The 25,271-nt window shown below is 43.6% G+C and overlaps 1 protein-coding gene across 8 annotated transcripts in view; it reads right to left on the bottom strand.

Annotated features, from left to right (window-relative positions):
• The window catches only part of ace (angiotensin I converting enzyme), a 97,991-nt gene that overhangs the window by 56,557 nt on the left and 16,163 nt on the right, over positions 1 to 25,271 (bottom strand). For all 8 annotated transcript variants that reach the window (XM_033035144.1, XM_033035143.1, XM_033035148.1 and 5 more), the window contains exons 2-12: positions 22,466 to 22,630; positions 19,684 to 19,783; positions 15,049 to 15,192; positions 12,581 to 12,772; positions 11,570 to 11,667; positions 10,276 to 10,448; positions 9,358 to 9,581; positions 4,962 to 5,106; positions 4,763 to 4,861; positions 3,008 to 3,130; positions 1,279 to 1,490 (exon numbers count right to left, since the gene is read on the bottom strand). In XM_033035144.1, the coding sequence (XP_032891035.1) occupies positions 1,279 to 1,490; positions 3,008 to 3,130; positions 4,763 to 4,861; positions 4,962 to 5,106; positions 9,358 to 9,581; positions 10,276 to 10,448; positions 11,570 to 11,667; positions 12,581 to 12,772; positions 15,049 to 15,192; positions 19,684 to 19,783; positions 22,466 to 22,630 (1,675 nt within the window). The remainder of the gene's footprint in view (positions 1 to 1,278; positions 1,491 to 3,007; positions 3,131 to 4,762; positions 4,862 to 4,961; positions 5,107 to 9,357; positions 9,582 to 10,275; positions 10,449 to 11,569; positions 11,668 to 12,580; positions 12,773 to 15,048; positions 15,193 to 19,683; positions 19,784 to 22,465; positions 22,631 to 25,271) is intronic.

The following is a 25,271-nucleotide window of genomic DNA, read 5'->3' as shown; positions in this document are numbered from 1 at the left end:
ACTGTAAGGAATGGCCCAGAGTCACAGCAACGGTAGTCATATGATGAAGAGCAGGGAGATTTATTCACCATTGCCATTGGGAAGAAGTTCCAGGAGCCTTAACACTGGAACGTCCAGGTTCAGGAACAGCTTCTTCCCTACAGCCATCAGGCTATTAAACACGACAAGAAATAAGCTCTGAACTGCAACAAGACTATTATTATTATTATTGCACTATAATTGTTTGATTATTGTGTATGTGTGCATGTGTATATATATACACACACACTGAACTTTTTTTCATCTCCCGTTATGTACTATGTTTACATATTCTGTTGTGCTGCAGCAAGAAGAATTTCATTGTCCTATCTGGGACATATGACAATAAAACACTCTTGACTCTCGTCCTGGCCCACATCACTAATATGCAGATTTCATATTCCATATTTCCCTATGATTTAGAGGGACGGCATTTCTGCCCACTGAGTCAATTCTGTCTCAGTGAGAATCCCATTCCATCACTGATTTTCTTATAACCCATTCTCCCCATGTCCCCATGTCCTCTCCCCAGATTCTGTCTCTCACCTACACTTGCAGCAATTTACAGCGGACAATTAACTGGGCCACCCAGCATGCTTTTGCGATATGGGAGCACACCAAAGGCACCTCCAAAAATGCAGAGTTCCGTGCAGGGATACTTGCATAATCTTTCACCTGCTTGCATCAACTTTCAGGGGTGGCACAGTGGAGCAGAGGTTAAGATGCTGCTTTACAGCGCCAGGGAGTCAGGTTCGATCCTGACTATGGGCGCCGTCTGTGCGTTCTCCCCGTGACCTACGTGGGTTTTCGCCGGGTGCACCGGTTTCCACCCACACTCGAAAGACGTGCAGGTTTCTAGGCTAACTGGCTTTGGTAAAAATTGTAAGGTGTCCCAAGTGTGTGAAAGACAGTGTAAGTGTGCGGGGTTTGCTGGTTGGCGCACACCCGGTGGGCCAAAAGGCCTGTTTCCACGCTGTATCTCTCTAAACTAAAATCTAAACTTTAACCACAGGTGAAGTTCCAAAAGATGGCCAGGCAACTACAAGCCGATGGGTTCGACATCACTGATGGGGACGTTGTTGAAGATGTTTCGTTGGAGTAAGGATAAATAAAAAGGAATAAATTAGCAACATATACCCTGACTAATAAGATTGATCAATTTGATTGAAACAAGATGGTTGGCTACCGTTACCGAGTTGGAACTAAACGCCACTGCATACGCCAATTCTGATGACCATCACCACTTCACCTGGTACCTACCAGTGCCATTTGGGTATCCTTCAGGAACTGGGGGCCGCCACTCAAAGTCCGACCACCCCAGCTCATCCTTATTTTTGGTGTTTTGCTCCTTTAACCAGTCGGTGATGGGTTTGAAATACTCAAGTAGGGCGGAAGCATCCATTTTATCAGTGCCCGTGAACTCCTGAAGAACGTCCTGCCAACGAACTGAGGAGCCAACCTTCAATGCGTTACTAAAACAGAGACCATAGGATGGAGTTACGAATTACCAAATGAGCATTGCGCACACAATTATGGTTCCGCTAGTTCTGTGCTTTGAGTTATGGCTTGGTACCTGGAAACAGAAACTGCTGCCTGGTTTGAACCTATGTAGGTTCCAGTGCTTGTGTTTTCCAGTTTGATTGACGATACTTCATTGTTTCTCCCAAATCTTCCCTGTTCATTGCTCAGATGCCACTGAAAGGGTGGTGCGAAACACCAAGTGCTGGAGTAACTCAGTGTGCCAGTTAGCACCACTCGAGGACATGGATAGGCAATGTTTGGGTCAGGATCCTTCTTCAATCTGATTGAGTAGGGACGGAAAGCTGGGAAAGAGGTGGGATGCCTGGCAAGTAACACACACAGTGCCCAGTGTGAAGACCATCAGGGATGGCATTTGAGAAGATCTTCAGGAGTGGGGCGTTGATGATTTAGAATTATGGAGATGGTGAATGAGACGTGGCCAGGGAAGTTGTTTGGAAGATGAAAGTGGGAACTTGGGGCAAGTGATCAGGAAGGGGAGATTACTGCAGCAGAGATGCTTTGGGGTAGACGAATGAGAAGATAATTGGGGAGATGATTGGGCTGTGGTTTGATGAGATTATTAGAACAGTTTAGCAAGATGATCACAGGGAAGGAGATGGTGAGGGTCAGCGTTGGATTTGATGAGATTGCAGATCATAATATTGATGAGAAGACGCGAGGTAGAATGGGAAGCAATTTCAGAGCCACAAAATGGGGCAGGTGGGACAAATTATGGGATGAGAAGAGATAAATACAACCTAGTATTGTCGATTGAGCTCTTGATCTTCTTGATGTAATACATCTTTGGTGCCGGCCTCACCAACTGACTTTGGAGCAGGCCTATCTACATTTCCATTGATATTTAAGATTTGCCGCATGTGTAGAGCAATTTTATCTCAGTAGTGTTAGTAGTGTGTTGAATCAGGACTGATGGAATTGGAAGTACTCACTGGGTGCAGAGGTCTCAGACTGATTATCTGAGTGCGTGGTATACAGATGGAAAAGGTCCCGTGTCTTTGTTTAGTTTAGAGATACAGCGTGAAAACAGGCCCTTCAGCCCACCGAGCCCACGCCGACCACCGATCCCCGCACATTAACACTATCCTACACACACAAGGGACAATTTACACATACACCAAGCCAATTCATCTACAAACCTGGACGTCTTTGGAGTGTGGGAGGGAACCGAAAAATCCCGGAGAAAACCCACGGGGAGTATGAACAAACTCCACAGAGACAGCACCCATAGTCGGAATCGAGCCCGGGTCACGTGCGCTGCAAGCGCTGTAAGGCAGCAACTCTACCGCTGCACCACCACGCTGCCCTTAATGTCCCTTAACGCCCCAGTGATTGTGTTTTAGATACATTTCAATCATATAATGCGTTAAAACTGCACATTGCATGAGAATTTCGGAACCATTATTTTCCCGTTATTTATTTCGGACTGGATGAAAGATGAAGAACCCACCTGAGCTTTTGCCCAGCGTCAAGTGATTTGTAGATGTCACATTGATGCAGAGGTCCGGTATGTCCACTGACGTTGCACAAGGCTTTGTGGAACTGGAACTGCAGAATAAAACTCACAAAGTACCTGTAACATAAGAGGAAGTTGGGAATTTTGTAGAATGGGAAATGGAGGAACCGCTTTGAGACCTTTTTCCATCCACTTAGCTCGCAACTGACCTGCTCTGTTCCATTTTCATTGATGCTCTCATGCAATAAAAATCAGTCTTAACAAATCAATTTAAGTGCAGAGAGTTCCATGTTTGTGTCAGTACAGTTCAGTTTAGTGTATTGCCACGTGTACCGAGGTACAGTGAAAAGCTTTTCAACAAATGTGCCTGATTGTTTTCTACTATTGGACTCCCCACCAGCCCAGCACATTCTACTAGTACTTCAGTTGCAAGCCAATTGCCGTTATTTACTCATTTGCAAGTACAGGTGGAAAAGTTAGCATTTATTTCCCATGCCTAAATTACCCTTGAAAAACTTTTGAAACACTCTGGTTCCAGCTCCTGGGTTTTTTTTCTGGGGATTCTTTGCTGTATGTTTCTTTGAGTCTATGATTCAATGAATCTATGCTGTGCCTCCACCAAGGGTTCATTTATGCTGCCTGACTGACTGAAGGAAGCACAATATTAAATGATGCTCTATACTCCCTCTCTGATGATTCATGAACCCAGATGGTTGTACACTCTATTGCTCTGCATTATGGATAACTATTCCCTATTGGCCTAGATTGAATGGGCTGTGAACTATTTATTTGTTGAGGATATCTCTGTTCATTTTTTATGAAGATCAAAACACTGCAGATGCTGGAAATCGGAAATAAAAATTGAAAATGCTAGAATCAGTCAGCAATTCAGGCAGCATCTGTAGAAATAGAAACAGAAATATTTGTTTTGGTTTGAAAACCATTAGAAGGATAGTCATAGAAGCATAGAGCTATACAGAATGGGAACAGGACCTTTGTCCCAACTCGTCCAAGGTGACCAAAGTTGTCTAACCGAGATAGTTGTACTTGCCTGCACCTTCTAAACCTTTCATAAGTTCATAAATCATAGAAGCCGAATTAGCCATTCAGCCCATCAGGTTTCCTCCATCATTCAATCATGCCTGATCTATCTTTCTCTCTCAACCCCATTCTCCTGCCTTCTCTCCATAACTAATCTGTCAATCTCCGCTTTAAAATTACCCAATGACTTGGCCTCCACAACCACCTGTTTCCTATCCATGCACCTTGCGAAATACTTTTTTAAATGTTGCACCAATTCTTCGAGCAACTTTTTCCATATATCTTCCACCCTATGTGCGATAACCTTGCCCCTCAGATCTTCATTAAATCGTTCCTCTCTCGTCTTAGTTTTAAACTACCCTGCCCATGGAAAAATGTCTGTGACTATTCTATCAATGACCCTCATACTTTAATAATTCCCCATAAGATTACCTCTCATTTTGAGTTCCTGCAAAGAGTGAGAATGGTCTCAGCATATCCATTTACTCCATGTATCTAAAGTCCCTCATTTCTTGGCAACATCCTGGTGAATCTTTTCTGCCCTCTTTCTAATGCCACAAATCCTTTCTATAGTGTGATGAACAGAAATGCACACAATATTCCAAATGTGACCTAACTAATATCTTATACAGTGCAACATGATGATCCAGTTCTTATATTCAATACCTCTGCCTATGAAGGTGAAACTTTTATTTCGGACAGGTTTACCTGATGTAAGGAGTATTTGCAGGGATGTGGTATTTGGCACCAGGGTCAAAGTTTGTTTCGTTCCTTGGAAGAGGAGGGCAGATGCCTTGGTACTTGGTCCTGGAAGGCACAAGTGGAGACACAAACTAAATCTTGATGCAAACCAAAGATGAGGCTGATCTGACTTTAATCTCACACCACGGACCACTCTATGCTTTACCTCAGGTACCACCATTCAGAGTTGTAGTGATCTGGGGAAATCCTCCCACTAAACACCCCCCAACGCCACTGATCAATCAGGTATCCAAACGGGAGGAAGGCAATTTTTTCCAAGGCCATTTTCAGGAGGTAGTTAATGTCGGACTCTGTCAAGAAATAAAATGATTCCATTAAGCGAAGTACAAGCTAAGTATTTTTATTTTCTGCTTTAAGGTTTAAATTCCAAACCCCACACCAAAGTTTCCTTCCTGACTTTCCAGTACCTCACCTAAATGGCTACACTGGGGTCCACACAACAGGCTTCTGTAAAATTGTGTTTTAAAATCCAATGTCCTCGATTGTGTAGAGATTAGTTGAACCGTACCCTAGATTATGGATAGATTGTTCAGAAGCCTGACAACAGACGAGAAGAAAGGAGGCAGCCGATTTCTAGGTTCCTGAGTTTGGAGATGACTTTGGATGGGATTATGGTGTTAAAGGCAGAGTTAGAGTCGATAAATATAATTCTAACATAAGAGTTCTTGTTGTCTAAGTGTTTCAGAGATGAGTCAAGGGCCAGGGAAATGGTGTCTGCTGTGGACTTGTTGTGACGGTAAGCAAATTGGCTGGCAGGCTGGAGTTAATGTGCGGCATCATCAGTCTCTCAAAGCATTTCATGATGGTGGATGTCAGAGTCACTGGGCAGTGGTCATGTGGGCATGCTACCTTACTTTTAGGTGGGGTCCTCAGAATGGAGTGTGAGAGGTTAAAGATGTCTGTGAATATATCTGTCAGCTGATCAGCACAGTTCCCGAGGACGTGGCCAGGGACTCAGTCCAGACCAGTTGCTTTCTGTGGATTAATTCGCAGGAAAGCCACTCTTATGCCTGCCTCAGTAACCACTGGTGCAGGTAAACAGAGACTGGCAGGGCGGGTGGCATTCCGCCACAGACCTTCTGTTCAAAGTGGGTGTAGAATGCAATGAGTACTTTGGGGAGTGACTCTCTGTTGCCAGCAATACTGCCGGCTTACTTTTGTAGTCCATCAGTGTGCAAGCCTTGCCACAATCAATCGGTATCCTCACTATTTTTTTGAGACTCCATCTTAGACTGGAATTCCCTCTTGGCATTCCCAATGGTTCTGCGGTGATCATAGATAGATTTCTTGTACTGCTTGTGATCATTTGATTTGTATGCTGCAGACTTGGACTTCGCCTACAAGTAGACCTTGCCGCTCATCCATGGTTTCCGGATGGGGAATACACATATTGTCTGATTAGGAACAGTCAACATGGATTTGTGCCTGGAAGGTCATGTTTGACTAATCTTCTTGAATTTTTTGAAGAGGTTACTAGGGAAATTGACGAGGGTAAAGCAGTGGATGTTGTCTATATGGACTTTAGTAAGGCCTTTGACAAGGTTCCTCATGGAAGGTTGGTTAAGAAGGTTCAACTGTTGGGTATAAATGCAGGAGTAGCAAGATGGATTCAACAGTGGCTGAATGGGAGACGCCAGAGGGTAATGGTGGATGGCTGTTTGTCGGGTTGGAGGCAGGTGACTAGTGGGGTGCCTCAGGGATCTGTGTTGGGTCCTTTGTTGTTTGTCATGTACATCAATGATCTGGATGAAGGTGTGGTAAATTGGATTAGTAAGTATGCAGATGATACCAAGATAGGGGGTGTTGTGGATAATGAAGAGGATTTCCAAAGTCTACAGAGTGATTTAGGCCATTTGGAAGAATGGACTGAAAGATGGCAGATGGAGTTTAATGCTGATAAATGTGAGGTGCTACATCTTGGCAGGACAAATCAAAATAGGACGTACATGGTAAATGGTAGGGAATTGAAGAATGCAGTTGAACAGAGGGATCTGGGAATAACCGTGCATAGTTCCTTGAAGGTGGAATCTCATATAGACAGGGTGGTAAAGAAAGCTTTTGGTATGCTAGCCTTTATAAATCAGAGCATTGAGTACAGAAGCTGGGATGTAATGTTAAAATTGTACAAGGCATTGGTGAGACCAAATCTGGAGTATGTGGAACAATTTTGGTCGCCCAATTATAGGAAGGATGTCAACAAAATAGAGAGAGTACAGAGGAGATTTACTAGAATGTTGCCTGGGTTTCAACAACTAAGTTACAGAGAAAGGTTGAATAAGTTAGATCTTTATTCTCTGGAGCGCAGAAGGTTAAGGGGGGACTTGATAGAGGTCTTTAAAATGATGAGAGGGATAGACAGAGTTGATGTGGACAAGCTTTTCCCTTTGAGAATAGGGAAGATTCAAACAAGAGGACATGACATCAGAATTAAGGGACAGAAGTTTAGGGGTAACATGAGGGGGAACTTCTTTACTCAGAGAGTGGTAGCGGTGTGGAATGAGCTTCCAGTGGAAGTGGTGGAGGCAGGTTCGTTGGTATCATTTAAAAATAAATTGGATAGGCATATGGATGAGAAGGGAATGGAGGGTTATGGCATGAGTGCAGGCAGGTGGGGCTAAGGGAAAAAAATTGTTCGGCATGGACTTGTAGGGCCGAGATGGCCTGTTTTCGTGCTGTAATTGTTATATGGTTATATTGTCTTATTTGGAACACAGTCCTCTGTGTTGATGTTCAAGTTCAAGTGAGTTTATTGTCATGTGTCCCTGATAGGACAATGAAATTCCTGCTTTGCTTCAGCACACAGAACATAGTAGGCATTTACTACAAAACAGATCAGTGTGTCCATATACTATAATATAAATATATACACACATGAATAAATAAAATGATAAAGTGCAAATAACAGATAATTGGTTATTAATAAACAAAGTTTTGTCCAAGCCAGGTTTAATAGCCTGATGGCTGTGGGGAAGTAGCTATTCCTAAACCTTGTTGTTGCAGTCTTCAGGCTCCTGTACCTTCTACTTGAAGGTAGCAGGGAGATGAGTGTGTGGCCAGGATGTGAGAGCAGATGTGGATGAAGGCCATCTTTGAGGTGACTGACTGGGATCACACATTCAGAGATAACACGTGCAGGTTGTTGGTGAAGAGCATTGCAAGGGATCAGCTGAATGGGCACAATTTTCCTGTTCTCTATCTAAAAAATCCACCATTGACATACAAGTTCTCATGGCCTTTGAACTTGATGATGAGGCAACATGAGACTTTACCCTGCTGTCTGATAAAAGGCAAGTTAATGATTCCCCTAAGCTAGTTTAACATAATCAATTAAAAACTGGGGTGGAAGATTGCAACCTTCACGTGGTCCGCCCTGTTTCGACTAATGCAATCAACTAGACGTGCACAAACGGAAGATCAAATAGGACAAGTTGTCCAACAACTTTAGGCTATGCACGCCACACGAAAGAAGAAGAATTAAAAACTAAAAAAGGTAATAACATCTGCAAAACTGCTCAAAGTGAATGCAGTGGCATTACGCAGAATCAGGTCGATCCATGAAGCAGACTAACTTCTGCCAGAACATTGATATTGGTATATGGGTTATTATTGTCACATGTAGTGAGATACAATGCAAAGTTTTGTTTTGCATGTTATCCAGGCAAATCATACTATACATGAGTACATCAGGTAGTGTAAAAGGGACAATAAACGTAATGCACAGTATAGTGTTACAGATACAAGAAGATAAATGTATGTCGATCCAATGGATCTTTACTAGGTCCCAATAATGCAATGTAGTGAAGCTCCAGGGGATCAACATACATTGATTTTCAGCAGGATAGTAATGCTATGTCACTGTGGATACTTTGTCTTGCCTTCCAGATCCAAACCTGGTATTGCCTATTATTGGCAATATTATATTGCCAGGTACTGACCTCTTGTTGTAGCTTGTCCTCTCTCTTGCCTTTTCCATTGTTGGGGCTGATCTTCATTTAACAATTCTAACTTTTCCACTTAAGTTCCTCAATTAATTAAGAAAACATGTTTTCTGCAGCCTGGTATTTATTGCAGTTTACAGAAGCAAGAATTCCACAACATTGAACTATCTTATACTCTTTAGAAGTATAATCAAATTATTTACATCCCATAATTTACTTAGAATCCTACAAAGTGTCAATCCTTTCCTGTCAGGTGCCTATCCAATTTTATTTTAACTGTTGAGCCGACATTCATTCCTCTCTCAAATAATTCCAGATCGGAATAATTTGTTGCATAAATACATTTTCGTCACCTTCTCACTGATTCATTTGCTTATTCTGACCCTTTGCTTGCCATTGTTGTCATTGTTTCCTCATCTCTGCTCCATTTTGCAAAATAGCAAATTTCTCCAAAGGTTAAGCACCATTTTGCTTTCCACGTGAACACACAGAATACATCTTTACAAGGCCATATCCAACTTGCTTTTGAGAATGAACGATTGAATCGGCCCCCGGGCAGCTCATTAGCTTGAACTTTCTGTTTCCGATGAAGAATCTGCTTACCTTTGTCAGTGGTGACACTTTCCAGTAGTCCAATTTTGTTCAAGTGTTTGGGTGTAGAGACTGAGAGAGCCAAAACATCCCCGACCGCTTCATGGAAGCCTGGATTAGCTCCGCTCCTAAAGGTGACTGGTTGGTCCTTGTACTGCAGGTAGTACTCCACGTGGCCCATCTCATGGTGCACTGTGAACAGTTGCTCCATGGTGACTGTTGTGCACTGTTTGATTCTGGAGAATGAAGAGAGGTGACATTACTGTGGCGTACCGAAGTGGATCTTATCCTTTGACCCAGTATAAAGCAGAGGGTAAGAATGAACCAGATAAATTAAAACAAATGATATCAATACAGTGCTTTTCAAAAGCTTAGGATTTCCCAAAATGGCTTATACAGTCAATTAAGTCACAGAGTCATATGGCACGCAAACAGACCCTTTAGCCCAATTTACCCATGCCAACCAAGATGCTTAATCTACACGAATTCCACCTGCCCACATTTGCTCCATATCCCTCTGAACCTTTCCTATCTATAAAGTCAAGTGTAGACACTGTCATAGTGGTGGTACAGCAATAATCTATCAGTGAATGACCACATATTCTGTCTTGGTGGTTCTGCTTGAGAGATAAATGTTGGCCCAGAGACCACTGCCCTCCTTCACTTATAGCTCCGTGAGATCTTTTATAGCTGAAAGGACAGACTTGCTTCAATATCTCTTTGGAAGGACAATGCAGCACTTCTCGGGAAGACAATTCAGCTACGGCCTTAGAGTACTAGCACTGCGTCACGCCTGACTTCCATTACCATTGTTTATCACCTGATAACATAGCATGCAGATTTTCCTTTCTCATGGAGCAATCCCATGGAGCATTCCCTACATTCATGGTTCTTCTGCACATCCTCGCATCAGTGAAGCAGTGAACCAACCTGAAATCCTTCCGGTTATAGAAGTCCCAGGCAGACGCATGGCACACAACCTCTCTTCCATCATTAGGCTTCTCCAACATTGAGTGATCCCAAAACTCCTGCGGCATCTCGATGAGGCCCAGGGAGGTGAAGAATTCTTCAGAGACTCTGAACATGTGGGTGGCATTCCAGTTCTGTGAAATATCACACATTACCAGTGAGGCATCTGCACTCAGAACAGTTACAAGCAAACCGGTAGCACACAACATCTAACACATAACGTTCTTTAAGTCTGATAGGTCTGATGGATCAGACAGAAGAATGGTGCTGACCCAAAATTTCACCTATCCATGTTCTCCAGACATACTGTTTGAACTGCTGAGTTACTCCAGCACTTTCTGTCTTTTTTTCTTCTAAACCAGCATCTGCAGTTCCATGTGTCATGACTCCTTAAGCCTTTGGCCCCACACTGTGACTCTGTTCCTTTATCTTTAATCAAGACCCTCATCTCCACTGACCTCCACACAAGTCACATCTTTGGAGGACATAACTGTTTTGTTTAAACTGAGAATCATAACAAGTTAAAATTTATATTTTACAAAATCAGTAGGAATCGGGGTTGGGGAATTGGGGAAGGTTGAAGACATTAACAAGCTGTTACTTTCTCACTGCCTGGATTTTTTCTCGCTTGTTCCTGGCACATCCTGACTACATCAAATCTCTGGCTACTCGCCAATTTGTGAGGTTGAGCTTTCAAATTCACTCTGCCGCTGCACTAATTTATTTATTATTGTACAAGCAGAAGATTCCTGGAAATATGAATCCACCGTCTCCCACTGCTGTGTTCATGAATATACATTTGATGTGCTCCATGTGTTTGGCATTCCCTCCGTGCCTGGCTCTCATCAATTGCCGGGCCCACAATTGTCCCTGCTGATCCACCACGTACCAATTCAGTGCAGCCTCGCGCTTCATTTACTTATTTTTAATTCCCCTCTGCATTTGTTGATGTTTTAAATTATTAATTCTCTTTAATGAGAATTAACCTCCTGAGTTAATTGTGAATTTATCAATTGATTGAGTTCATCTAATTGTATAGCAACACCCATACTTTGATATTTAAAATTCTTAACTACTTGCACTCGTAGATCTTTTGTGCCCTACAGGATAATCTGGGAACATTTGTCATTATCACCACCTATTGCATCAGAGATTACGTTCGTTTGACACTATCTTTGTAGAAAATCCAAATGTTTTCCTTTCTGAACATCTAATGGAAATGCCGACGTGTGATAATGCAGATACAACAACTCACCTTTTTTTTCATCATATCGGTAACATCAATATTGGGCTTGTTGGGGAATGGGATCATCATGTCATAGATGTTGTTCCATTGTTGGGCCCACATGTTACCTGTATGGAGGAGAAATCTCAGGTTAGGTATGGAATTCTCTCTCTGCAGGAGCAAAGATATGTATTCATAGAGCACCTTGACTGAGGTAAAACGTTCCAAAGACCTACAGTACGTAGGAGCAGAGTCAGACAAACTTTAACCTCAAGATAAGGAGTCATTGAGACAGAGGTAAGCTTTTCAAAAGATCTCAAAGGAAGAGATGCAGTGAGGTGGAGCTATTCTGTGCAGGTCAATAACTTGTAAATTGGCTTTTAGTATCAGCTACTTTCATGGAATTGAGGATGAATAGATAGTGTGAATTAGGAATAGCCACGTTTGAAGATAACAAATGTGTATTCAGCATGCGGTCAGGCAGAGCCAGAGGCTTCCAGATAACAAAATGATCATGTAACAACCACACTCTAAACTGGGTTTCGGCACGAAACATCGCCTATTTCCTTCGCTCCATAGATGCTGCTGCACCCGCTGAGTTTCTCCAGCATTTTTGTGTACCTTCGATCTTCCAGCATCTGCAGTTCCTTCTTGAACACTCTAAACTCATTCAGTTGATTAGCAATCTCTACAGGCTGCAGTTAGCAAACTTGAACACATTCTGGGACCTCCAGCCTCCAAATTCTTGGCCCTAACTCTCTCACAATTGGTATCCTGAGTTATATAATATATTATGTGTTTGCTTTTTATAAATAAATCTCTGAATTTTTTTCCATTGCTAATGGTTTCCCCTCTGGTTGTTTGAATATGTAATCCCTCATGACTTGGAAAGTCTGGCAGAGTTGTCCAAATATGCGATCAAGGGGATCAGTCATCATCTTGCAACCAATGCACACGCTGGATGAATATCGAGGACCAACACCAATTAATTATGATAGTTTTAAATGTAAGAAAAAGTCATTATTAAAAGAGAGTAATTACCCAATAGATGAGCAGGAATAGGTCCTTTCAGATTGATATATTTGGATCCATATCTATTATACAACTTCCTCCTCACAAAAGCATGAAGATTAAGGTAAAGTGGCTTGAGATCATTGTAGATCTTTTCAAGATCCTCGGCGAATGTTGGCGAGTCGTACCAAGATCTCCAGTACTCTCCAGTGTCTGCAAAACCTGCAAACACAGCCAAGTATCGGTCTATTACAACAAACTAAAGGCTCATAGCATTAAATAACACCGTCTTACATTCATTGAGAAAGTGTAACATGATTCAAAGTCCCAAGGAGTTTCACAGGAGTGTAATCAGACAAAACCTAGCATTGACCCAAATCATTTGATATTAGGGTGGGCACTGAGAGATAGGGGATAATGTGATCTTAAAGGAGGACATACAAGAAAGTGTAAGGATGGAATTCAGGACAATTACCTCGGCAGCACTTTAAGAGGAAGATGTGTTGGTGAATATCTGGACCATTTATCCAACATTCTGACCATCAGATTTAAAGGAGACAAGCCCATGGACAGAGTGGAACTGTGACCTGGCTGCGAGAGAGTAACACTTCCCTAAAACCAGGCCATTGAAAGTAAAAGGGAAGCTGTAGATCATGTGATTAATGGTTGGGGAAATGACAAGGAGGTCAATGGCTGGGCAGTTGAAATGGGGAAATAGACGGATTGCACCTGAACTAGAGGGGACCTGTATCCTGGGAAGGAGATTTGCCAGTACTACTTGGGATGTTTTAAACTAGATTGGCATGGGGGATGGTCCCAGAGCAGAAAAGAGGCAGTTGACAAAATGGGGGCAAATACTGTTGTTAAACAGAGCCAGATTAGTAAATAGGACAGACAGGTGCATAGCAAAGGGAATGGAAAGAGCGGTGGAATTTGACAAGGTGCTGCATGCTAGGCTAGTGTTGAAGGTTTGTTCACATGGAATCCAAGGTGACCTAGTGAAATGGAATCAAAATTAGCTTGGAGAAAGGAATCAAAGGGGGTTGTCGAGGGTTGCTTGTCTGATTGGCAACATGTGACCAGTGGTGAACTACAGGGTTCGGTACTAGGTCCATTGTTGTTTGTTGTCAATGTCAATGATTCCGAAGACAATGTAGTTAACATTGTTAGTAAATTTGTAGATGACGCCAACATTGGCGGTATAGTGGACAGTGAAGAATGGCATCTGAGTTTACAACAAGATCTAGATCAGTTGGGAAGGTTGGCCAAGGAATGGCAAATGGAATTTAACTCTAACATGTGTGAGCTGTTACACTTCGGTATGTCAAACCAGGGCAGTAAATGGCGGAGCCCTGGACAGTGTTGCAGACACTCTCAGACTTGGGAGTATAGGTGCATGATTCCCTGAAAATGAGGTCAGATGGACAAGGCCAGACCAGAGCTAGGAGCGATCCCATTGTGATCCCCTGGCTTCTTGACCATGGGAGATATCCAGAGGAAGATCGGGACATTCAAATGAGAAGGTTGACACAATTCGAGAGGAATGCTGATACATTTAGTGTAGAGCATTCATTGAGGAAGAGACCATGACCCACTGCCCCACATTAACTCATATGTGGGGCAGTGAGTCTACAATGATACCAAGGAGCTCATTGTAGACTTCAGAAAGTCTAGGGGCGGCACGCACACCCCCATCCATATTAACGGGACGGAGGTGGAACGTGTTTCCAGCTTCAGGTTCCTGGGGGTCAACATCTCCGATCTTGGACCCACAATACCTCAACTCTGGTCAAGAAGGCTCACCAGCGTCTCTTCTTCCTGAGGAGACTAAAGAAGGTCCATCTGTCTCCTCAGATTCTGGTGAACTTCTACCGCTGCACCATCGAGAGCATCCTTACCAACTGTATCACAGTATGGTATGGCAACTGCTCTGTCTCCGACCGGAAAGCACTGCAGAGGGTGGTGAAAATTACCCAACGCATCACCGGTTCCTCACTCCCCTCCATTGAGTCTGTCCAAAGCAAGCGTTGTCTGCGAAGGGCGCTCAGCATCGTCAAGGACTGCTCTCACCCCAACCACAGACTGTTTACCCTCCTACCATCCGGGAGGCGCTACAGGTCTCTCCGTTGCCGGACCAGCAGGTCCAGGAACAGCTTCTTCCCTGCGGCTGTTACATTACTCAACACTGTACCTCGGTGATTGCCAATCACCCCCCCCCCCCCCCCCCCCCCCCGGACACCAGAAAAAAATAATTGCACTACTGTGACTGTATGCACGTAAATATATTTATTTATTGCTCATATTCTTTGTCGCTCTTCTAGGGAGATGCTAACTGCATTTCGTTGTCTCTGTACTGTACACTGCACAATGACAATAAAGTTTGAATCTGAATCTGAATCTGATATCACAAAGGGTCTTTACTGGTGACACTGATCAGCTCCTGGGAATCAATGCTGGCCACCCAGCTCTGGACCCCTGGAGAGGGTTAATGTACTAACCGTCCATTTGTGAGGCTTTGTTGCTCATTTCAACAAACGTTTTGTAGTAGGCTTTCTGTGGGATTCCTGCAGAGTCGTGCCAGCCTTCCCATGCATAGAGCAGCTCTTTGTAACCCCGGGATGTTGCCATCTTATCTGTCAGCTCTATAACACCAGAGTGAGAGGGAGAAGGAGAAAGTTATTGAGTTATTGGACAGACACAGGCACAGTTATAACACAGACACACACACAGACGAACAACTATCAAACAGACCTAGACAGTCATAGTCTCCTCATCATGTTGCAATAGACAGTTTATAATATGCAGACAATGATGGACAATGGTGAATAGACAAGAGACAATAAGTGAAGGAGTAGGCCATTCGGCCCTTCGTGCCAGCACCGCCATTCAATGTGATCATGGCTGATCATCCACAATCAGTACCCCGTTCCTGCCTTCTCCCCATATCCCCTGATTCCGCTATCTTTAAAAGACATATCAAGCTCTATCTTGAAAGTATCCAGAGAACCAGCCTCCACTGCCCTCTGAGGCAGAGAATTCCACAGACACACCACTCTCTGTGTGAAAAAGTATTTCCTCGTCTCCGTTCTAAATGGCTTATCCCTTATTTTTAAACTGTGGTCCCTGATTCTGGACTCCCCCAACACCGGGAACATGTTTCCTGCCTCTAGCGTGTCTAAACCCTTAACAAACTTCTATGTTTTAATAAGATAGCCTCTCATCCTAAATTCCAGAGGGTACAAGCCCAGCCGCTCCATTCTCTCAGCATATAACAGTCCCGCCATCCCTGGAATTAACCTTGTGAACCTACGCTGCACTCCCTCAATAGCAAGAATGTCCTTCCTCAAATTAGGGGACCAAAACAGCACACAATACTCCAGGTGTGGTCTCACTAGGGCCCTGAACAACTGCAGAAGGACCTCTTTGCTCCTATACTCAACTTCTCTTGTTATGAAGACCAACATGCCATTCGTTTTCTACACTGCCTGCTGTACCTGCATGCTTACTTTCATTGACTGATGAACAAGGACCCCCAGATCCCGTTGTACTTCCCCTTTTCCCAACTTGACATCATTTAGATAATAATCTGCCTTTCTGTTTTCGCCACCAAAGTGGATAACCTCACATTTATCCACATTAAACTGCATCTGCCATGCATCTTTCCACTCACCCAACCTGTTCAAGTCACCCTGCATTCTCATAGCATCCTCCTCACAGTTCACACTGCCACACAGCTTTGTGTCATCTGCAAATTTGCTAATGTTACTTTTAATATCTTCATCTAAATCATTAATGTATATTGTAAATAGTTGCGGTACCAGCACCGAGCCTTGCGGTACCCCACTAGTCACTGCCTGCCACACTGAAAGGTACCCGTTAATCCCTACTCTTTGTTTCCTGTCTGCAAACCAATTTTCTATCCATGTCCGCACTCTACCCCCAATACCATGTGCCCTAATTTTGCCCACTAATCTCCTATGTGAGACCTTATCAAATGCTTTCTGAAAGTCCAGGTACACTACATCCATTGACTCTCCCTTGTCCATTTTCCTAGTATTTTTTTCCGTGTTGTATCTCTATTCGCACTGCGGCCTAACATTGGCAGCCTTTGCTGGAGTCCTATTTTGAGTTCCACCGGGTGAGCCTGCGGATTTACCATCACGGAGCCCGCGATCCCTTTGCCAGGGGTTAACCTCGGAGCTCCAACCGTGGATGCTTGTGGACTTTAACATCATGGAGCCCGCGTTCTCTGGTCAGAGACCGACTTCGGGAACACAAAGCAGCGGGAGTTTCGACCGCACCAACGCAGGAGTTTCGACCGCCCTGACACGGGAGTTTCGACCGCCCTGACACGGGAGTTCGATCGCCCTGACACGGGGGCTTCGACCGCCGGCTGCGGGAGCTTTGACGGTCTTCTGCCTTCCATCACAGTGAGGAATGTGGCGAATCCGCTGTGGTGGATGTTTATGTTAACTTTTATGTCGTTGTGTGTCTTGTTGCTTTTTTTTTCGTGTAGCTGTATGGTAATTCCCATATCACTGTACCTTAATTGGTACGCGTGACAATATAGGACCTTAGTATCTGTCTAAATGTTTTTTAAACGTTGCAATAGTACCTGCATCAACTACCTCCTCTGGCAGCTCATTCCATACATCTACCACCCTTTGTGTGAAAACGTTACCCCTCAGGTTCCTGATAAATCACTCCCCCATTGCCTTAAGCCTATGTCCTCTGGTTCTCGATTCCCCTACTCTGGGCAAGAAACTCTGTGCGTCTACCCGACTGTGTACAGAAGAACAGCATAAACGGCTGGAAGATGGAGACTAGCATGTCAACATGAGCAAGGCTTCCAGTGAATAACAAAACATTTGATTATTCACATAATCACTGTTCCCTCAAGGAAATTCAAGGCAGGGATTTGAGCTGGACAAAAGCAAAGTTCTCTCCTCACGGTCAAATCCATCCCATATTTTTGTAAGTGTTCCACGGGTTAAAGGGAACAAAGGTCTGTTCATGCAGGGCCAAACACTCGAATGCCAGATGTAACATGGGGTAGACAAAGAATAGAGACACCAACGTTGGCAAATACAGGAATATGAAGCAACAAACAATATGCTGGATGAACTATGTGAGGAATAAAAGATTTGTTGATATTTTGGTTCAAAACCGTGCCACAGAACACAGAGTAGTGTTCAAGAAGGAACTGCAGATACTGGAAAATCGAAGGTACACAAAATAGCTGGAAACACTCAGCGGGTACAGCAGCATCTATGGAGCGAAGGAAATAGGCAACGTTTCGGCCCGAAACTTTACCTATTTCCTTCTCTCCACAGATGCTGCTGCACCCGCTGAGTTTCTCCAGCTTTTTTGTGTACCTACAGAGTGGTGGTCTCTCACTGCGTGGCTTGTCATTATTCCAGTGACAGGTACCATGCTGGTTAGCATGGTACACCAGGACAATGCACCCTCTTCACTGTCACGTCAAACATGATGGGTATGTCTACAGTATGAGGAGAAGGACAGAGGAAAGTTAAATCTCTGCTGTTTTGTTCATTTAAGCCAGGATAGGTAGACTCAAATGGAGAACTCTCTGAAATCAGCTCCAGAAATTTATCTTAATCCACACCCGGAGGAGGTCCTTTTCCAGTTTACAGTATGTATCAAAGATCCTATAGCGGGAGCTCCACTATAGGATCTTTGGTATGTATCAGTCATTCTGCAGACTTTGTTATCTGGCCAATTACAATCGCAACAGAAGTTTCTACGATTGTCTTTGTGGTTCAGATTACAATGAGGTGGAGGGGAGAAGGATGAGCCTGGGGCAGTCTGGTGAAAGGGTTTAATGTGGGGATATCAGACAGCTGAAAGACTAGGATTTAGGATTTGAAGGGCTAAACATAACAGTAGTGATTGAACTGGTGAAGTGAGGGCTCAGCAGATGACCAGCTTTAGAGGGGATTCTCCCCTCTTTATTCTCCCATCAGGCAGAAGATACTAAAGTTTGAAAACACGTATCTTCAGTTTTAAGAACAGGTTCTTTCCTGCTGTCAACAGACTCTTGAACAGACAATGGTTCAATGGCTCTTTATTGTCACATGTACAGACATACAGTGAAATTCTTTATTTGCATGTAGTTCAGTAAAGTATTGCCATACCTAAGCACTATTTCTGATCATACAAAGTGTATGGAAATAGTCCACTAAGATCGCACGCAATCTTGTCCTTTTAATCTACCCCATTGAAACACTCACATGTTTTTATCAGCATTTTCTCAGTAGCTGTGATACTACACCATGCACTGTTTTCTTTCTCTTTTGCATTATCTGTATGGCAAGACCTGCCTGAATAATATGCAAACCTAAGTTCTTTTTACTGTATCTAGGTAAATGTGAAATAATAAACTATACTATAATATATGGAGTCAGTGAGCAGGTAACTGGTAGACTACTAGAGACCACGGTTTGGTGCTGCATGTGTGGAGTTTGCATGTTCTCTCTGTGATCATGTGGGTTTCGGCCGGGTTCTCCGGTTTCCTCCCAGATCCTCAGAATATGCGTAGAATAACTGGCCTCGGCAAAAATGCCTCTAATGTGTGAATGGATGAGAAAGTGGAATAACAGAACTAGTGTGAACAGTTAATTGATGGTCAGCGTGGACCTGGTGGGTTGAAGAGCATGTTTTCATACTGTTTATTATATCTGAACTAAACTAAACGATGACATGTTGATCAGCCACCAGCATGAACAAGCATGGACATATTGTGATTTCTCAAGTTTAAACCTTATATACAGTGTGGGGGGGGGTGGATCCTGACCTTGGTCTAAATTGCTCAAGTTAATGTTCAAAAGGGAACTGCAGATGCTGGAATATCGAAGGTACACAAAATTGCTGGGGAAACTCAGCAGGTGCAGCAGCATCTATGGAGCGAAGGAAATAGGCGACGTTTCGGGCCCGAAACGTCGCCTATTTCCTTCGCTCCATAGATGCTGCTGCACCCGCTGAGTTTCCCCAGCAATTTTGTGTACCTTGCTCAAGTTAATGTTCTTCCTGGTCTGGAAAGACTGAATATTGATGTTCCCTCTGTTGCATCGTGGCCACATAAGTAACTGTGCTAATTCCCCCATCTGACTTACCTGGCTCGAGAGACCAACATTTGTTCTGGTCTTTTTCACCATATGGACACACCTTAGCTGTGGAATATATATTGTCCATTTCACTCAGGATGGTGTTGTACTGAAACAAAAGGAAGTAGGTTAGCACCCTGCAGCATAAACAAAGAGTCTGCAATATCAGAAGAGATTAAAAGCAAAGATCATAGTTTTGTTTCTGGTAATATCACATCTACACTAAGTTCCGTTCCATTGTAGTGAAGAAATAGATCAGAGGTCTATAATATGGATGCAGAGTACATTTCCTGGGACAACTAAATTTTCATCGGAATACGGACACCATTCTAGAGATGGATTGGACATTTGAATATTTCCCCTGTAGAATGTTGCCAGAGCATGGCGCCTCTTTGTGTTCCCTTCCTGGAGAAAGACCTACCACCCTTTCTTACAATCGCTCTTCTCTTTTAAATCTCTTTTCTACCTGTAGGTATAATACCTAAATGTTTATGAGAATCGGTATAAAACTTTAGTTGGCCGCGTTTGGCGTATTGTGTGCAGTTTAGGTTGCCGTACTAAATGGAGGTTGAGGCTTTGGAGAGGTTGCTGAAGAGGTTCACCAGGATGTTGCCTGGATTGGAGTGTAATAGCTATGATAGGTTAGACAAACCTGGATTGTTTTCTCTGGAGTGTTTGAGGCTGAGGGATGACCTGATGGACGTTTATAACATTATGAGAGGCACAGACAAGGTATTCAATCAAAGTATTTATCCCCATGGTGGAAATGTCAACTATTAGTGGGCAGGGCTTTAATGTGGCACACCAAACAGTGAGCTTGCACATTTGACAAAAAAGGTGAAACCCAGTGGAATGAATGTAAAAATTCACAATCTTGAAAATGAAAAAAAAAAACTGCTATAAAATATACCTGACCCATGAATGGCAGAAACTAATGGTACATTTTAGCTCCAGAAAAATTAAGCTAGCACCAAATGCCAATGAAAGTACATGGATTTCTCCTTAGACTAAGATAGCATTTTGATTGTGAAAGATTAATGGCAAGTGTTGGCACTTTCCTGCCCCGATCACCTGCCTGACTCTCTCATTTTTTTCCAATCAGATAAACTGGAATGACGGAGAAAACCATTGTTCCGGATCGGGGAAAGGAATGCCTTGCCATAGCTGGTCAGGTGATCCTCCACGCATATCAATGGGGCCGGCAAGGTTTGAGAATTTAGCAGGGTTGCCTCTGGTTTTATGACCAGTGTATGGTGCAGCCACAACATCTAAGGTCAAGTTGGAGGGTGCTGTTCCTGACTTAGGGGTAAGAGCTAGATCACTGCCATAATACCTGGAGTGGGTCACGAGATGGGAATACAGTAAGGGGCATCTTCATGATGTCACCCTTCCACCAGGTCAATGTACCAATGTGATTGTTGATATGATTTTGGATTGCAAGGGCCTTCTGCAGAGGTGAACCAGTGAACTGCGGAGAAGGTGATGATATTTGGTCCACTTCTAAATCCAGAATGATAAGTACAGCTTGACAAAATTAACTCTGAGTATGTACAACAGGTAGGAGATGTGTGAAGAGAATGGGATGGGTCACGGCTCATTATGGACTGGGAAGAGTGCCTTCTCTGGGGTGGGAATTCTCAATTTGGCGTGAGATAGTACAGAGGGAAGGTGAAGGATCATGCAAGATGGATTGAAAAGGAGAGTAATGAAGACAATGAGTGCTGTAGGATGCAGATCCTCCAGTGTAGACACCAGAGGGTGGGGAAAGAATGGAGGCACAGTGGGTAGGGAGGATGAGAGAGCAAAAAGGGAAAGAGCATGAAGATGGGTGGATATGGAGAAGATTATATCATTGAAAGTTGGCGTCATTCAGTGAGTGATAGATCTTTTGGGGATCTTTATTATGAGAATGAATTGAAGACATGGAAATTATGCTGAAACATGGGTTGGGAGTGAGTTGTATGCTTAAAGTAAATGGTCAGGAAACACAATGCTTATTCTGACTGGGAAATCTAGGCCAGAACAACATCATGTTAATATTAAATTTGGGAGATTCAGTAATAAAATCAGGTTGCACATTTTTAATGAAGTGCAGGGATTATTTGGAAAGGCTGGAGATGTCCAAGACTGCAGGGCCGAGCTTGAGTAGCGTGTGAGTGTTGGGGGCTAGTGGTGCCAAGTCTGAGCTGAGCAGAATTCTGGCACAGATCAACCAAGGTCAGATTGAATGCTGGAGTGAGTTCAAAGGGCTAGATGGCCTCTTCCACCACTCAAGGAAGTATTTGCCATTGGCCTCCAAGCTAAACCCTGGCTGGTCACAACATCTGAACTAGTCATTCTTGGGCTCCAGTTTGACTGATGTTGGGAGGTTAATGGCTAAGTTGAGGGGGAACAGAGATTTCCCAACAAGGATTCCGGTGTCACTAGTTTAGTTTAGTTTTAGTTTAGAGATATATAGAACGGTACAGGTCCTTCGGCCCACCGAGTCCGCACCGACCAGCAATCCCCGCACACTAACATCATCCTACACACACTAGGGAAAATTGTACACTTACACCAAGCCAATCAACCTACAAACCTGTACGTCTTTGGAGTGTGGGAGGAAACCGAAGGTCTCAGAGAAAACCCACGTGGTCACGGGGAGAACGTGCAAACTCCGTACAGACAGCACCTGTAGTCAAAATCGAACCTGGGTCTCCGGCACTGCAAGCGCTGTAAGGCAGCAACTCTACCGCTGCGCCAATGTGCCTCACTACGTGAGAGTACGGCTTTGCCAGAATGAAATTCATACCTGCTCTCTTTCAGTCTGCGGGAGGTTAGCAGGGCCAAGGATGCGGATATTGTCGAGACGATTTATCAGGTTCTTATCCGTGAAATTGACTTTGACGGCATCAAACTCCTTCGCTTTCTTAGCCCAGGCTTCCACAAACTCCTGCTCCTCCAGGGAGGCATTGATCTGTGGAACACAGAGAACATCCACTTGTTTAGTTAGTAATGTTAATCCACAACTCCTTTTAACTGCGGCTGTACGGAAAGTTTTTAAAAACTCTCAGCAAGACGGGCAGCATCTGTAAGGAAAGAAATGGATTTAATGCTTCAGATCAAAGACCTTTCTTCAAAACCGGAAAAGAGAGAAAAGGCTCAGGAGGGATGGGGAGCACAGAATGAAAATCTCGGATAAGGTAAACATTGTCAGGGGTAACATGTTTTGGGCATGTTATAGGGATTTTCTTGGGCAAGTTGGATAAGGAATCAATATTGGATAGAACTTCCAAACACCTAGCCTTCAACTAGCACACTTACACCCAGCTAGGTCCAAAGGGCAGCAGTCTTCTCCAGTGCTCGACTGGAAAACCATCCCTGCAGTTTGTGCTCAAGTTTCCAGAGCCTAGCAGACCCGGAGGTGTGAATGCTCTAGTTGACTCTGCCACATTGCTGCTTAGTCTTCTGGTGAGCTTTGCTCTGCCCACGGTTTGCGCGAGGGCAGGATGATATAGATCTTCGTGCATCTCGTTCACTCGAGGGGGCCGCAAATCAATTGCAATGAACCAACGGTCACACAAAATATTAACGGGCTCACAGCTGAAGTTAGTCAATCAATTTTGCTTCATCATGTCGGATCACATCATTCAATTCACAAACAAATAAGTCCCAAAGGTGCCTGCGGCTTGTAGTTGCAATTATCCTAGAATTTGGTCATCAATTTTTTTTTTTTAAAGCATCTTTTTTTGATGCTGAATCAATACAAATGCAGTATTTCATTTGTTAAGTAGAATTTACAGTGTTGAGAAGGCCTTAATGTTGCAGATTCATGATTCCTCTCCCACCCACGATTCATCTCACTTTCTTCACATTTTTATCCTCTCATCCACATATGTACCCAACATTCCCTTAATGCATTCGATATTCTCAATGTTCCCTGGGTGGCGATGTTTATCTTGCATCAGAGAATTTAGGAGTGATTACCAATTATGTTAATGCTGTTAATTTGCTGTAAGTATGCTGGTAAAGCCTCATTCTATCGAGCCAGAGCGGAAAGATTGCAAAGCTACAGGACCTCAGTCTTCATGTAAAATGATGCGTTTGAGCTGTTCCACGGGCTCAGAGGTTGATTCGTAGAATTTTTCAGTTGGATACAGTGCAATGTTTTGCAACTCATTCTAATACCACTATCTCCTTTTTCCCCATTCTCTCTCGGATGGTCAAGAATTTCAATGCCTTTCTTTCATTGCTTGCTACTGCAAGCAATAATTTTGCTGTTCTGTTTCATAGCATATGACAACAACATCTTGACTCTTGACTCTTGAAATATGGCACAATTAATTTTCTCCCAGCAGTTGCTTACTGTTTATAATTTAGGTAAAAGAGAATTTTAAAAATATTAATTGTTCAATTGCCAAAGATCATTGCAAAATGCAATCTGTCTCTCCCTACAGAAACCAGAAATGAATCTGATTTTGTTTAGTGGATAAACTGGCATAAGGAGCTGACAGTTGAATCTTGTATTCAGCAGTGTTGCCAATAATGTGTCCTCCTGACCTATTCGACACTTAAAGCAGAGTTTTCTGTAAATTCACTTTGTATTGTACTTCATGTTGGGATCAGACTATACCAGAGGTGTTTTGCCAGCACCCAGCAGTCTAGGTCTTTGGATTGAGACACCACCTCCTGCCTGGTACATATCAGATGCTCCAGCCTGCATGTTTAACTCATGGTCTGGTATATTAGCTCCGCCAGTCTGCTCACTCTGATTGGGATACTCTGTAACTGTCGTCTTCAATGTGTGACCAGCCTCAAGCTGTGAGTTGTGAAACAGACGGCAGATTTGGTGTCTGGTACTGCTTGGAGTCCACTTTCTGAGACCACACACGAAGGCCTGTGTGTTGTGAATATGTTTGCCTCTCGTCTGCTGACTGTGCATTCTGAGTACGACTGTCTCTAACATGCTGTCTGTGTCTTTATTATGAGTATGACTGTCTCTAGTATGTGGCCTGTGAATAATGAGTGTGATTGTTTCGGATCTTCTGACTGTGGATTCTGACTGTAACTCTCTGACCATTCTCACTGTGATTCTCTGATGATCTGCATGTGTGTTCTCAGTAGACTGTCCATAGCCTTCTACCTCTGTGTTGTGAGTGTGACTCTGTCTCGGTGGTGTAGATATTCCATATGTGAATCGCTATGGTGTGTATTTTCTGAATGGAGAGAAGAAGATGTGCTGTCTGGCTTATTAATTGCTCAATCGTGCATGGCATCGCAGCTGGCCACAGACAGAAAGTAAACTCTAATGGGCCTGTCCCACTTAGGCGATTTTTCAGGCAACTGCCGGAGACTGCCAAGTTGCCGGCAGTCGCCTGAAAAACCGGCAACTGGAACGGCGACTGTCAGAGTGGAACACACACTCACCTCGCTTCCTTCACCAGCCTGTTATGCAGGCAGGGGACAGGGCAAGCGGGGGGAGCGCAGTCTGAGTGAAATTCACACGGTGCAAAGCCAAGGTGATACAGACACACACCGCGATGAACAGGAAGGTTGGCAATGTAAGTAAGACGGCTAAAGCGCAGTGTACGGTAAGTCCTGTAAAAGAGGGGGGGAGA

Source organism: Amblyraja radiata, chromosome 16 (assembly GCF_010909765.2).
Source record: "Amblyraja radiata isolate CabotCenter1 chromosome 16, sAmbRad1.1.pri, whole genome shotgun sequence".
NCBI classification, from domain to species: Eukaryota; Metazoa; Chordata; class Chondrichthyes; order Rajiformes; family Rajidae; genus Amblyraja; species Amblyraja radiata.
This window is presented reverse-complemented; position numbering and strand designations above follow the sequence as displayed.